Below are 14828 nucleotides of genomic sequence, written 5' to 3' on the forward strand. Positions count from 1 at the left end.
TTGTAATCTTAAATGCTCCATTTTGAAAAGAACTAATCTTCTCCTCCTGCGACAGTTTGGGTTGGAATGTCAAAAAAAAAGTTTTGAAATGCAACTTGATTAAAGTTTACAGTAATTTAAAAAAAAAGACAATTTAATATACTCAACTATAAATATAATGCATGGACCAGGTAAATTCAGTGCTTAAACATTTCATTAAGCATGTGGCACCATCTGTTATACATCTGGTTACATTCTATCACAACGAATGCTGTGAAACAGCAGTGTAACCACGTTATCTATATATTGTGCCAGAAATACATTTTATCTTGGGTGGGAGGGTAACCGGAAAAGCACTTAAACATCTCTGTGAGGGAGATACGATCGAACATATAATGAACAAATTCAATCCAAAACTGGAGATTCTTACTTCAAGAGTTGTGCCAATGTGTTAATCATCGCACACACACTTACATTATACATAAATGAATCTATTTATTAACTAGAAAAACTAATTATATGTAAATAATTCCTGGATTTAATTTATGCTGGAAGATGTAAAATTAAAACCAAACGTAATCAAAATATATGTACACTGAAAATTGGAATTGGACAAATTAAGATATATGAAACTTAACACTTTTTTATTGTAGTATTTTATGCAGTGTTTAGACTAATTACACAGACCAGAATAGATAATACCTGTAAGCAATGTCATAAATAAAGTAAAACACAAGGAAATCTGCATTTGGATCAGAAATAACCATTTCTAGGTTCACGTAAACACACCAGGAGAACATCTTTGGTTCCTTTTCCTGGCTTGTTCAGTTGACAAAATGGATTGGGGAAACAAGCTTTTCACCGGTTTCTTGATCGATGCATGGATCTACACCTTTGTTCAATGTGGAATTATTATTTCCTTACAAAGTATCTTGAGATTTAGGAAAGAAATTGTTTTCGTCCACTTTGGTGTACGAATTCAAGTCACCACCTGTCCATATCCAAGACATGGAAAAGTTCTGCTTAAAAAAAAAGTCATCTGTCAATTAAGCAGAATCTAACTATAGATTTAGGCATCCACAATAATGCTGGAAAACATCACAGTACGAGATCCAAATAGGTGAAACAACTGTGCAAGAGCTGAGTCCTGAGTTGTGGTTATATTTCACTTTAGAATGCTTTGTCAAAGAATTAATTTTTGATTGATTATTTTTCTGTTTATTTCTGCCAATGCCACTGAAAATACAAAGGCTCGTTCATCTGAAAGACTTGCATATACATCAACTTCCTTTTCTTGCCTTTCTGCAAAAGAAATAATACAGTAAAGTCAGTCATGGTCAAGTCCACAGGAATGTGGTTTCTGTAACAATCTACATCTAATTTTATCAACTTCTTCATCTAACCCCACCCTTGCAGAAAGGGTACAGAAACACATTTATTAATAATCAGACTGCCAGGGCAGCCTTCTATCAACTAGGTGGGGGAGAAAGGAAGGCCAATTATAAATTCAATCAGTGTGGGAAACTTCCTTTTAAAAAAAAACTGCTCTCTTTTTCATTTGTAACTTAAAGAAAAAGAAATCTGTTTTCATTAAAAGGAAATAAAGATCAAACAAAAACCTAGGATTAGTATGTGGCTAGGATTATACATTCTCTTGACACTGCTTTGGGAAAAGTAATACTACATGCAGCATTATACAATTCAAAGGTTTGCATGTACGTTAATAGCAGTACAAATCTGGGCCTTATTTTGCTTGACTATGTTTTTTTTTAAAAATGTACTTCAGCTATAAAGCTACCTCAATGTACCAAAGAATCAGCATTAAAAGAAAGACTAATGTTTGGCAGCATGTTAGATGTTTTCCGTTCTAATTGCATCTCTGTAAATGTTTCTGCACATCTGCAATACTGAAACTCCTTTGAATTTCATGTGATAATTAATTTTTTTTAAAAGAGAAATTTTCAATGCCATTTTATAAATAAATGCCAAAATAAGCTTCAAATGTTACTTTAGGATTTAATGTTTTCAGTATGATCATTTTTATTAGGTCAGTCTATATATCCAAAAGGAGGTACTGTTTGTGGACAAACAAAACCTGTAAACCTCATCATGTCTGAATACACACTCATGCAGGTGCCTTTGGCCACTGGTATTAAGCTAATTTAATCAACGCACAATGTGAAGTCTTTTGAAAAGATGGGATGCTGTTGCCAGCAAGATATGGGAGGTACTGATAGCATGTGACAATTCTTTTTCATCTATTAAGAGAATGTCAAAGATTGGATTATTTTTACAGGCTTCTCAACAACATTCCTATTGCAAGGAGTAGGCACTTCTGTAAGTTACTGCTTGGCACAGAGGTATGCATTTAAATTGTTTTATAGTAATGTGATGTGCGTACATTTGACTGCAAGTTTGTTTTGCAATTGCTATTTTAAAACAAAAGACACCTGTAATTTTCCATAGAAAGGATTGGTGGGCCTCACCGAGCAGGGACGAAGTGTTTCGCCACAGTGATAGAGAGAAGGAAGATGAATGGATGCAGAGTCATCATGGGCCCTTTCACAAGAGGAAACGTGTTGTCACAAAGTTTGGATTTTACAAACCCATTTATTAGTGGAGAAAGGAAGCCAATATAATTAGCACACATTCATTTTTATAAACAGAGCTTGGAAAAACAGAAAAATCAGGCAAAGGACAGGAAGTGTTTTCAGAATTGCCAAGTCACTTGATCTTCATTTTTGTTGGAAGGGAAAAACACTTTTGTTAAATAAATCAAAAAATGAAATGCATTACACTCATTTAAAAAAAACACGTATAGAATGGCAATGAATTTTGGAGGAGGCAGTGTGTAGTAATGTCATTGGACCAGTCATTCAGAGCAAAGGAGAAGGTGAGGACTGCAGCGCCAAGCTAAAGTTCTGGAAAAGAACTCAATTCCCATCAAGGCAAATGGTGAAATTTGAATTCTATAAACAAAATTGAATAAAAAGCTAGACTATGTAATTATTATCAACTATTGTAAAAACCCAGCTGGTTCACTAATAACTTTTAGGGAAGGGAATATGTCATCTTTACCTGCTCTGGCCTACACATAGCTTCAGTCACAAACCAATGTGATTAGCTACCCTCTGAGCAATTAGGATGGGCAATAAATGTTGGCCTTGCTGACAGTAGTTGATGCCAAATGAACAAAAACAATAAGTTCAGTAATTTTCACTTATACAAGAATAGCTCAACATTTATTTTGGCAAAAAACACACCAAGTAGTATCAGATTAGTAGTAGAAAAAAAAATCTGATAAACAAAATCCCATGTTTTTCCAATCTTTCCAGATGTGAAAACTACTGTATCCAGTTTTACCAATATGTTTCTAAAATAAATTCATGTTCAGCCTCAGCTCTCAAAAGCTAAACTTGTGTTAACTATCCAGTACATTCTTGATTTAAAGTTAAAATCCAACTAGTCAGTCATCATCAGCATAACAAAATTGCATGCTATTGAAAAGCAAAATACTGCAGACACTGGTTAAATCAGAATGCTGGAGAAACTCATTAGAGCAGACAGCACCTGCAGAGAGTGAAACAGTTAATGCTTCAAGTCCAATACACTCTTCTTTGGAAATGAGTTTCTGTATGTGTTTTTTTTAATTTTAAAAAATATGCTGCAAATGTTCAAAAAAGTTATTAAAAAACAGCCAAAGTTGTCACTCTCGATTACTATTCAGTAACTCCTGCTGAAAAATGTATCTCTGAATATCTGAAGATAGATCAATTTGTCTCTGATGTCCCTTACCCTCTTCCTTCAAATTATCAGCTCACACTGTTAAGGCCCATTCAATTAATGGAGGTGGTTCTGGAATGCTAATGATTCACGTCAATACATAGGCCAACATGATTTAACAATTTCAGTACCAGAAAAGCAATAAAACAAGAAAAAAAAATTATTTTCATAGGGGGCAAAATTATGCCACCCGCCAATAATTGCACGTTCACTACATATTCTGACACCTTCGACACCAAAAAATTAAAATTGATCTGTAAAGTTCAATCCTCACCCTAACACACCATTCAAACCTCAATCACAAGTATTTTCACCTTTCTCGTCATCATGTTTCTTGCTAGGGGTGGTCTTGGGTCGCCCTCGTCGCCGCCGAATTTGTTCAGATTGGCTGTCGGATCTGGAACGCTTCCTGTTTTCCAAGTCTTTAGCAAGAGCAGAATTTGCCTTCTCGCGCCGTGCCCTTTCTGTTCTCCTTCTCTTAGCTGCTGATTTGTTGTCTAGCACAAAATAAAGTTTTGTTAAATCCTAACACACGTTTGACAATAGCTTAATGCGTACATCCCTCTAAAATGGAGCACACAAAGTGACAGTCAGTTACATATTAGATTCAAGTCCTTTCCAAAACTAAAACTATCCAGTTTGGAACAATCTTACACAGGATTGGAGTAGGCTATTCAGACCTGAGCCTGTTCCGCCATTCAATGGGATCATTGCTGATCTGTGACCTAATTCCATGTATCTTCTGTGGCCTATATCTTTTAATAACTTTTGCTAAACAAGTCTCTCCCAGATTTTTAAAAAATCAACAATTGATCTAGCATCCAAAGCAATATGTGCAAAAGAATTCCAAACATCTCTATCCTTGCTTACAAGTGAAGGAGTGCTTCCTAATATCTCTCCTGAATGGTCTGGCCCTAATTTTAGACTATGCCCCCTAGTTCTAGAATCCCCAACAAGTGGAAATAGTTTATTTTCACCTACCCGGGACTTTTCCTGTTAATATCTTGAATTCATCTCTGCCTTCAGCTTGTAAATCTAACAGTAACAATTTGAAACAGGCTGTTAATACAACCATAGAAATATACTGTGGCTACCATGCGCAGGTCAAGGCCATGAAACCTGCAGCAACGCAACTCTTGCCTCCCACCACCACCCACCCCCCCCCAAAACCTCTTCACTACACAGGTTACAATTGCGGAATTCCCTAAATATCACTATAGGTGTCCCCACAGCACCACGACTGCAACAGCATATTCTCAAGAGCAATTAGAACGAACAAGATGTTGTCTTAACCGGCAACACCCACATCCTGTGACAGAATAATCACTTTCCCTTCAGAATTTGGGTTTAAACTTGAATACAAGTTTAAAATTGCATTCACCATAACCTTGTTAAAATAGGCTATAAAAAGTAAGGAAACAGAAGGCTGAAGAAAATATTATTTGAACTCTGCACATTTTTGGCCCATTTCCAAATAAATCAAATTCAAATGAGTAATGAATGTTGCTGGCCCTACACTTTTGGATAATGCTAGAGCAACTTTACTACAGTAATTTAAACTATATATAGTAATCTGTACATCAGATATACAGCTATGTACATCTCCTGCCATATTTTCCATTATAAATGCCTTTTTGTTTGCACTTCTAATGGATAAGTCTTTATGAACTTAACATGCTGCAAATACCACCTCAACTTAATAAAGAGCACCAACATTGGCAGGAGGTTGGAACTACAACATTTCAAGCTACATAGTATTTTCCAAATAAAGTGTGGGCACAAAAACATCTGTAATGCAAATAAAATAAAGGGCTGCATGTACAACTTTAAAGTGTGACTCAAAAACATCTGCGCATCCTGGTCTAACTATTGCATCCCCTAACCTCACCACTTCAAGAAAACACTTAGTTACGCCTCAAGCTCTATACTTTGAAAGCTCAGCTCGAACTAGAGTCATAGAGATGTACAGCATGGAAACAGACCCTTTGGTCCAACCCGTCCGTGCCGACCAGCTATCCCAATCCAATCTAGTCCCACCTGCCAGCACCCCAGCCCATATCCCTCCAAACCCTTGCTATTCACATACCCATCCAAATGCCTCTTAAATGTTGCAATTGTACCAGCCTCCACCACTTCCTCTGGCAACTCATTCCATACACATACCACTCTCTGCACGAAAACGTTGCCCCTTAGGTTTCTTTTATACCTTTCCCCTCTCACCCTAAACCTATGCCCTCTAGTTCTGGACTCCCCCACCCCAGGGAAAAGACTTTGTCTATTTATCCTACCCATGCTCCTCATAATTTTGTAAACCTCTATAAGGCCACCCCTCAACCTCCGACACTCCAGGGAAAACAGCCCCAGCCTGTTCAGCTGCTCCCTGTAGCTCAGATCCTCCAATCCTGGCAACATCCTTGTAAATCTTTTCTGAACCCTTTCAAGTTTCACAACATCCTTCCAATCGGAAGGAGACCAGAATTGCATGCAATATTCCAACAGTGGCCTAACCAATGTCCTGTACAGCCGCAACATGACCTCCCAACTCCTGTACTCAATACTCTGACCAATAAAGGAAAGCATACCAAAGCCTTCTTCACTATTCTATCTACCTGCAACTCCACTTGCAAGGAGCTATGAACCTGCACTCCAAGGTCTCTTTGTTCAGCAACACTCCTAGGACCTTACCACTAAGATTTGCTTTCCCAAAATGCAGCACCTCACATTTATCGGAATTAAACTCCATCTGCCACTTCTCGGCCCATTGGCCCATCTGGTCCAGATCCTGTTGTAATCTGGAGGTAACCCTCTTTGTTGTCCACTACACCTCCAATTTTGGTGTCATCTGCAAACTTACTAACTGTACCTCTTACGCTCACATCCAAATCATTTATGTAAGTGACAAAAATCAGAGGGCCCAGCACCGATCCTTGTGGCACTCCACTGGTCACAGGCCTCCAGTCTGAAAAACAACCCTCCACCACCACTCTCTGTCTTCTATCTTTGAGCCAGTTCTGTATCCAAATGGCAAGTTCTCCCTGTATTCCACGAGATCTAATCTTGCTAATCAGTCTCCCATGGGGAATCTTGTCGAATGCCTTACTGAAGTCCATATAGATCACATCTACTGCTCTGCCCTCATCAATCCTCTTTGTTACTTCTTCAAAAAACTCAATCACAAACCCAAGTTTGTGAGACATGATTTCCCACATGTTGACTATCCCAAATCAGTCCTTGCCTTTCCAAATACATGTACATCCTGTCCCTCAGGATTCCCTCCAACAACTTGCCCACCACTGAGGTCAGGCTCATCGGTCTATAGTTCCCTGGCTTGTCTTTACCACCGTTCCTAAACAGTGGCACCATGTCTTCCGGCACCTCACCTGTGACTATCGATGATACAAATATCTCAGCAAGAGGCCCAGCAATCACTTCTCTAGCTTCCCACAGAGTTCGAGGGCACACTTGATCAGGTCCTGGGGATTCATAATATCATTCTAACTTCCCAGCAGTGTGTCTACAAGCACATTACTCTGCAACATTTACCCAGGTATGCAAATGAATGATCATGAATGATACATAAAACTGGTCAAAATAATCCCATTTAAAAGAACTACAACATACAAAGAACTGCATTGTGATGGCCCGAGAAAGGATTCCAGGTAAATACTGTCCATGCGAGTTAAGTTAAAAATCACACACGACACAGATGCTTTCCTATAAAAATCTGGGTCTTATGATCCTGCTCCACAGCTACCCGATGAAGGAGCAGCACTCAAAAGCTAACACTTCCAAATAAACCTGCTGGAGGATAACCTGTTGTCTACCCCAGTCCAACACCAGCACCTCCGATCACAAGAGTTAAAGTAATGTCACAGGCTTCTACATAATAAACAAGCTATATTAGGCTATCCAAGTAAACAAAAATCCCAAAATTAATGTCATAGTTTATGGTACTTGAAGGAATACATGAAGGTAGTGGAACTCTTTACATTGTTCATTGTTACTTGTAGCATAAAGCCAGTTAACATAGATAGTGATGTTTATATCATGTTCATTTGACATTTCACACCATAAAAGTATCCGCTACATATTCAAATATAATAATTTACAAGAACAAAAAGGTACATGTCATATCTTGTACAAAAAATAAAATTAATCCTAATCATAAAGTGACAGCTTCCTTGCTGCATGCACGTAATAAAGTTTACTACATATTCCTACCTTCAAATGAAAGAAGTTGAGGGAAGAATGAACTCAAAAAAGAAACAAGACCATTTTGCGGAGTAAGATTGTGATTGGGTCCAAAATACTATCACACAATCTACCTTGTTCAAACAAAGGCATCTATCCTTCCAATTATTAATAATAATTAATTCCATTGAGTCAATGGACTCTTGACTTTTTCTAACATACAAATAACAGATCATAATAACTTTTCTCAGTCGGTCACATCTGAAGCAGTTGGACAAGTAGGCATAAATGTTTGTACGTCACCTAGCGAAGGATTACTAACCACTCAGTACAGTAAACACTATCACCTTGTTCTATTATATTATGCCACCACCCAGGTTATTTGCCAAACGTCATCTGATGACTTTCACTAAAAAACAGAATTTCTAGATGTTACTTCACCAGGCAAGGAGAGATGACGACCTAGTGATGTTATTGATTGACTATAAATTCAGAGATCCAGGTAATGTTCTGAGGACCTGGGTTCAAATCACTCTGTGGCAGATGGAGGAATTTGAAAATAAAAAAAATCTGGAATGAACAATCTAACGATCATAAAACCATGATCGATTCTCAGAAATATCCATGCATTTTCAGGAAGACCGTCTATACCTATACTGGTCTACGTACAACTCCAGATCCACTACAATGCAGTTGACTCTTAACTGCCCTGTGGGGTAATTAGGGATGGCAATAAATGCTGGTTTAGCCAGCCACACCTACATGCAGTAAAATGAATCTTTAAAAATGGGCAGAAAGGATATTTAATGTGATTTACTTTCTTCTGATCCAAGTAAAGAAATTCCAAAAAATCATTAGCTCTTACATCATCTTTTAGATCTTTCTAATCAAAGTGATAGCAATTACATAGTTTCTTGCAATCTCAACCATCCTACAGCTGAAATCCTCATTCATGCCTTTGTTACCTGCAGACTCAAAATGTCACATTTCCTAGACTGGCCTCCATCCTTCACAATACAATATGAAATATCCAGATATAAAATGGTGACTATGAATATTACAGCTTAGCAAGGCAATTCAAGCATTACGAAACAGAGACAATTTCAAAAAAAATTTGAAAGAATAAAGGAAAGAAAAGCTGGTAAATAACTGAACTCACCTTTCCCTTTTGTTAGCGTTGAGTAGTACATTGGTTGTGGCACTGAAGCAACAATCAGGCATTTCCAAACTAATGGACTAACACTAGACAAGACGTACATGTGCAGCTCTAAATGCTGCACAAATAGGGAGAATATCGTGGTAAGAGAAAAAGGAGACAGCACAAATAGGAGCCCTTCTAGCCTGCTCCAACAATCAATAAAATCACGTGTAATTGGATTCTAGCCTAAGCCAGTTTTCACCCACTCCTAATCAACAACAACTTGTTAGTTAAGGATCTACCTACTTCCACCTTAAATCAATAATCAATGACTTGGCTTCACTGGCCTCTAGGGAAGAGTATTCCAAAGACTTACAAACCACAAAAGAGAAAAATTCTCAATTTGATCTTAATTTGGAGACTTCATGTTTCTAAAACATGCCCCCTGATGTTAGTCTCTCCCACAAAAGGAATAACATCCTCTCAGCATTCACCATGTCAAGACCTTTCAGAGCCCTCCATGTTTTTCAATAAGATCAGCTCTCATTCTTCTAAATTCCAATGGATTTGGGCCCAGCCTAATCAACCTTTCCTCAAAGGTAACCCTACCACCCCTAATCCCAGGTTTAAATAGAGTGATACCCCTCTGAAAAAGAAGTGTGACATTAAAGGACAAGACAAGAATAAACTTTCTTTGTGGACAGTTGTGAAACATGGAATGCACTGTCAGTTTTCGTAATCAAAGTCAAGACAATGAACATTTTTAAAAGTTGGGTTCGTAGGTAGCTGAAAGAAGAATGAAAACAAATGAGAAAGAACAGACATCTGATTAGGAACACTGTGTATAGGATTAACAAAGTGGCTTGTTTGATCAAAAGACATTTTGGTGTTATGGTCTCAAGTGTAATTTGATGTTCTTTCAGTTCTTACTGAAACTTTTGGGTTTGTTTTAACTGATTAAAGACTTGTTCTTATCATTCTTCCACTATGATCCTCCCAATTTACTCTTAGATCTGGTGCTGTAATGCACCAACAGATGTAGAGCTGAAAATAGGCACCATAACAAGGTGATTTGGAACAGTCTGAAGTATGGCTGATTAGTCATATTCACCACCTGCCTTACTTTCTATTCATGACTAGAGCAAAATGATATGGAGAATGCATGTGTAACAGGACAGACGAGGAAGGAAACACAAGCATAAGTGGATGAATGAGTCAGAAACAAACTGCAGCAATGAATACAAGATGTTGCACCTGTTACTGAGATGTAAGACACTTTTGATAAATAAAAAGGGGCTTTTTTATGGTGGCACATTATTTTTATGAAATGGAAAACTACCAATGCTTTCACATTTTCTAAGTTATATGATACAAACATTCTGAGTGAGAGTTAGACTCAACAGAATTGGCTCTTTTAAAAACAATTAAAATATTCAAAGTAGAACAAATATTGCAATTTGTGATACTACTGTCATAGAAATCATCTAATTTACTACAAGCAATGCAGACATTCATTATCAATTTCTAAGACCCTTTACACGCACAGCATACATCATATTGCAAATAAACCTTAACATAAACAGAAACAGAACACATTTAATGGGACAGAATAAAGTATCTTAGTGCTGGATGCATTGACTGGAAACTGAAACCAACTAACACTTTAAAACTTGTAAACATTCCCTGATAAACTTGTACAGCATCTTTATTGACAACATAAAAATCAACCATTCAGAATATTTTATCATACTAGAGCAATCATACAAAAAGAAAACAACTTAATATTGGAGATATTAGGATGTCTATCTAAAATCTGTCAAACCTAAAGTTTGAAGGAAGCCTCAAAAGGAGTCTAAGAAAAGATGGCTAGACATAGTTAGGAGGCTAAAAATCACAACGCCAGGTTATAGTCTAACAAACTTTCAGAGCACTGCTCCTTCATCAGCTATTATCCTGTCCTCTGATTCTGACCCACTAGCTGATGAAGGAGCAGTGCTCTGAAAGTTTGTTAGACTATAACCTGGCGTTGGGTTAACCTAGCTAGTGGGTCAGAATCAGAGGACAGGATAATAGCTGATGAAGGAGCAGAGCTCTAAAAGCTTGTACTTCAAAATAAACCTGTTGGACAACCTGGTGTTGTTTTTAACTTCAGCTGGTTAAAGGCATAGTTACCAATGGTGGGGCACAATAATAGGATGCACAAGAGGCAAGAGATCGAGGAATGCAAAATACTTAAATGATTGTAGTGCTAAAGACAAACATGAGGGATGATTCAATTAAAAATGTATAGACCAGGATGAGAACTTTAAATTGTTAGTATTGGGATCCAGAGCAATTACATTAGCAAACTTGGGATTAAGGAATGAGAAAAACTTGATAGGAAACAGAATACAGATAACAGACTTTTGGATTTGTTGTATTTTACAGATGATGATTCATGGGACTCAGAACTAGAACAGCTGATTCTAGAGGCAAGTTTGCTAACAGTCAGAGGTAGATGCTGAAGTGAGAGCTAGAAAATGTGAAAAGGATTGAGATTGTGGAAGCTAAAGACAAAGGCTTTGATCTTTCAGGTGTATAACTGGAGAAAACTGTGTCTAATCTAGGACTGCGTATGATTAAGCAGTCTGAATGCAGAGGCAGTGGAGCAGTTGAAAAGGGTCATGGAGTATAGACAAAGGTGTTCTCAGTGTATCCATGTAAACTGACACATTGAGTTCAAATGATGTTGGAAAGAGGCAAGTGAGTGAACAGCTTCTGCTTACTTGAAAAACCACACTTTGCTACCTTAAGTTCCCTTTAGAAAAGCAATATTATAAATAATACTATAACATTCATTACATATCATCAGTACATTATGAAACAGAATCAAGTAACTATAAGCAAAACTAATGGAAATGCAATCATAATATCTTAGCCAGTCATTAAAAACCATTGGCTGAACACAAGTCACACTTAACCTTCAGTTGGAAACCAACAATGTTAAATTCTCTAATAAAAAAAAGCAAATTTTAATGTCTATTTAGGTCACAGATCAGTCACAGGGATCTCAAAAAGAACAGCTGTACCTTACCAGCAAAAGGATACATTTTGCTTTGATCAAACGTTTGCTGAAGGACTTCTGTGCCTTTATGTTTCAAAATGACAAAGCAACAGAAAAAGATGCCAATGTGATTCATGAATTGATGATAAATTTGTGTTGCTTACTCACTGCTTTGCTCCCTACCCCATATAGTTATTTATCTTGGTAGACTGATGGGGTTTTAATCATCATTTACCTAAATTAGGTGGTGGTGATTTCTCAGACAGTTTAGCATTCAGTAGTCTTCTACTAATAAAAATGAATCCACACGGGCATGACTTACAGGCAACAGGAATCTGAAAAATTAAACAGTTGAAATTAAATGGTGTTTTTCTGCAGTCCATCGCCATAAACTTTTAATCACAAGGGATAAGAATACGTTTACGTATGTAGTCGTTTGTCGCTAAGAATTTTCTTTTTAATTGGCATCTACACAAATTCGCTAAACCATTCAATTCTAGCACTTTTATATAAAAAAAAACATAACACACTAGAAACACTGTACCAAATCATTTTTAAAATTCACAATTTCCAGTGTTACTAAGATTATACACTGGGCAAGGCAGTTTGCCAAGAATGCAGTCTTTTGCATTTTCCTTTTGATGACGGACTGACATCTCTTACGCAAATGTTTCTAAGAACTGGCGCCCGTCCCTCGAGAAAGAATTACTGTACTGTAAAGCGCCAATATAATCACACTATATTAATAACAGAGTTAATAAGCTTAAATCCCCAGGATTTGAATACTAAACGGCCGCATAATTTAAATTCAATACTCAAAATAACGTATTTTGAAAGTCACGGCATAAACCCATGAATGTCTACGTTGTGATTAAGCCTTTGGCAACTCGTCAGCACTTTAGTAGTATTCATGTTTGCGACAAACTGCCCGCAATGCATATGCCATATGACAACAAAGATAAATTCTACATTCAAGAAAGTCTGAAAAAAATGTCTAATGTCCCCATTCAAAGTTCATTAACGGCTGTGTGAATAGCAGACTTAGAACTCGGCTATCACCGTGGAAGTAATATGTAATTTTGCAAATCTGTTATTCGGCTGACGCCAAAGCATGCTAATCACTTTCAGATGAAAGACATTTGCTCAAGGCTGTCTTCCACAGTCATTTCCAGCTCAAGTACCATCATTTTATTACATCTTCAAATAGAATGCGTGACCATATTGTAGCAAGACGGAACGGGGTTGGGGGGGGGGGGGGGGGTAGTGAAAACTGATATTATGCAATATTATCCACGCCTAAAGCTTGTTGGAAGGTCCAATAGCAATCCAAGGTGTGGGTTTTTATAAGAAAATTAAAACAAAGTCATGTCAGTAATGAGGTCACGCATAAAAATCGAAAATGTTAGGCCAAATGCTTGTGAATGATGCTTCAAATAGACAACCTCAATAATGCAGCCTATCAAACCACACAAAGAAAGGCTCAATCCTCACCGATAAACGCGAACTGAATGTGAAATATAGACAAATGTTTCCCGTCTGAGATATCCCACCTGTTGGTCACATTCCGGACATGCTTTCGTTGCCATTTTCGTAACTTTCTTTGCCTTATTTGCAGCCATTTTCGGGCTTCGGTTGCAGGCTCGTATTCACCAGGGCTGTCCGGGATAAAAACTTCCAACACAACTTCATTCCAACTCCAGAGTAACAATGTATCCGGCTTCCATCGACCGCGAGCCCCAACACTCACTCAGCAAGGGAGCGAGCAAACCGCGCGGCCCCGACCGCGGGCCGGAGCACGTAACACCACCGCAAAGCGCGTAACCCCAGCCGGTTGCGTGCGCGCGCACCCGGCAGTATAAGTGATACACTGTGCACACACAGTGAGCGCTCGCGCACCGTATCCGGAAGCTTGCACCCTGCTCCAATTCAGGTGCTTACCCCTCGGTCTGACTTGAAAACTCAATAAAGTACACTGGCTGCATTTACTGCTGGTACATGCAATTAAAACGGAGCATGCTGCCGATTCTCAGCAGGCCAAAGTAACATGTGTGGAGAGGTTTCAGCTTGCCACTTTAATTTTGTCTGTTACAGAACATCAAATCAGAGAAAATGTTGGTAACTGACCTCTTGTGCAGAGTGTTAATTTAAAGATGCAGATTTGGAACATCCAGCAGACGTGGAAAATATTATAGACAACCAAAGTTTGAACATTAGAAAACGGGACTGAATAAACAAAGTGCACAAACTATTGTGGGGTAAAAACATGAAATCTGAATTACAAGGAGAAAGTGCTGGAAACACACTAAGCAGGTCAGGCGACATAGGGAAACTCAATTTTCCAGCACGTTCCGATTATATTATTAGTGTTAGTGATTTGTGGGAGATTGGTGAAGTTACACCGTAAATGCAAAGCCAGTTTAAAGACGACGTAGAACAAAAGGGAAAGATCTGTGTGATAGTGTGGACGCCAGGAGTAATTCAATGACAAAAGCCATCGTGGTATAAGCCTAAAGCAGGTGCTAATGACGCAAATATAAAATCAAAAGATACTCGAGAGGAGGTGAGAATGGTCATAGCAGGAATGGAGAGAGGCATGGAAAATTTGCCAGAAGGAAGCTCCTACTTTACAAAAACATGGCAGTAAAAAAGCAAGGGGGTTTAGCGTTACGCTAATCTCTAAACTTGGAAGCTATT

At 38.0% G+C, this 14828-nt stretch overlaps 1 protein-coding gene across 3 annotated transcripts; it reads right to left on the bottom strand.

Moving 5' to 3' along the window:
- Nucleotides 1-604: 604 nt before the first annotated feature.
- Nucleotides 605-13911, bottom strand: c17h16orf87 (chromosome 17 C16orf87 homolog). Of its 3 annotated transcripts, XM_060838103.1 has the most exons (6): nt 13685-13911; nt 12370-12469; nt 4744-4797; nt 4077-4259; nt 2466-2538; nt 1163-1281 (listed from the first exon to the last, which is right to left on the bottom strand). In XM_060838103.1, exons 1-6 carry the CDS (start codon nt 13751-13753, stop codon nt 1260-1262), a joined length of 501 nt encoding a protein of 166 aa, XP_060694086.1. In that variant the 5' UTR covers nt 13754-13911; the 3' UTR covers nt 1163-1259. The 3 variants fall into 3 exon arrangements, with proteins under 3 accessions (XP_060694085.1, XP_060694087.1, XP_060694086.1); XM_060838102.1 differs by lacking the exon at nt 2466-2538 and having other exon boundaries at nt 605-1281; XM_060838104.1 differs by lacking the exons at nt 2466-2538; nt 4744-4797 and having other exon boundaries at nt 605-1281.
- Nucleotides 13912-14828: the final 917 nt, after the last annotated feature.

This window comes from Hemiscyllium ocellatum, chromosome 17 (assembly GCF_020745735.1).
Source record: "Hemiscyllium ocellatum isolate sHemOce1 chromosome 17, sHemOce1.pat.X.cur, whole genome shotgun sequence".
Taxonomy (NCBI): domain Eukaryota; kingdom Metazoa; phylum Chordata; class Chondrichthyes; order Orectolobiformes; family Hemiscylliidae; genus Hemiscyllium; species Hemiscyllium ocellatum.

What these genes read in the sequence shown, in the direction of transcription:
- c17h16orf87 (XM_060838102.1), bottom strand. Translation starts at nt 13,753, where the DNA reads ATGGCTGCAAATAAGGCAAAGAAAGTTACGAAAATGGCAACGAAAGCA. An exon ending in ATCACCACCACCTAATTTAG is followed by an intron (nt 4,798 to 12,369) that starts GTAAATGATGAT and finishes TGTTACTGTTAG; the next exon opens with ATTTACAAGCTGAAGGCAGA. An exon ending in ATTAACAGGAAAAGTCCCGG is followed by an intron (nt 4,260 to 4,743) that starts GTAGGTGAAAAT and finishes ATTTTGTGCTAG; the next exon opens with ACAACAAATCAGCAGCTAAG.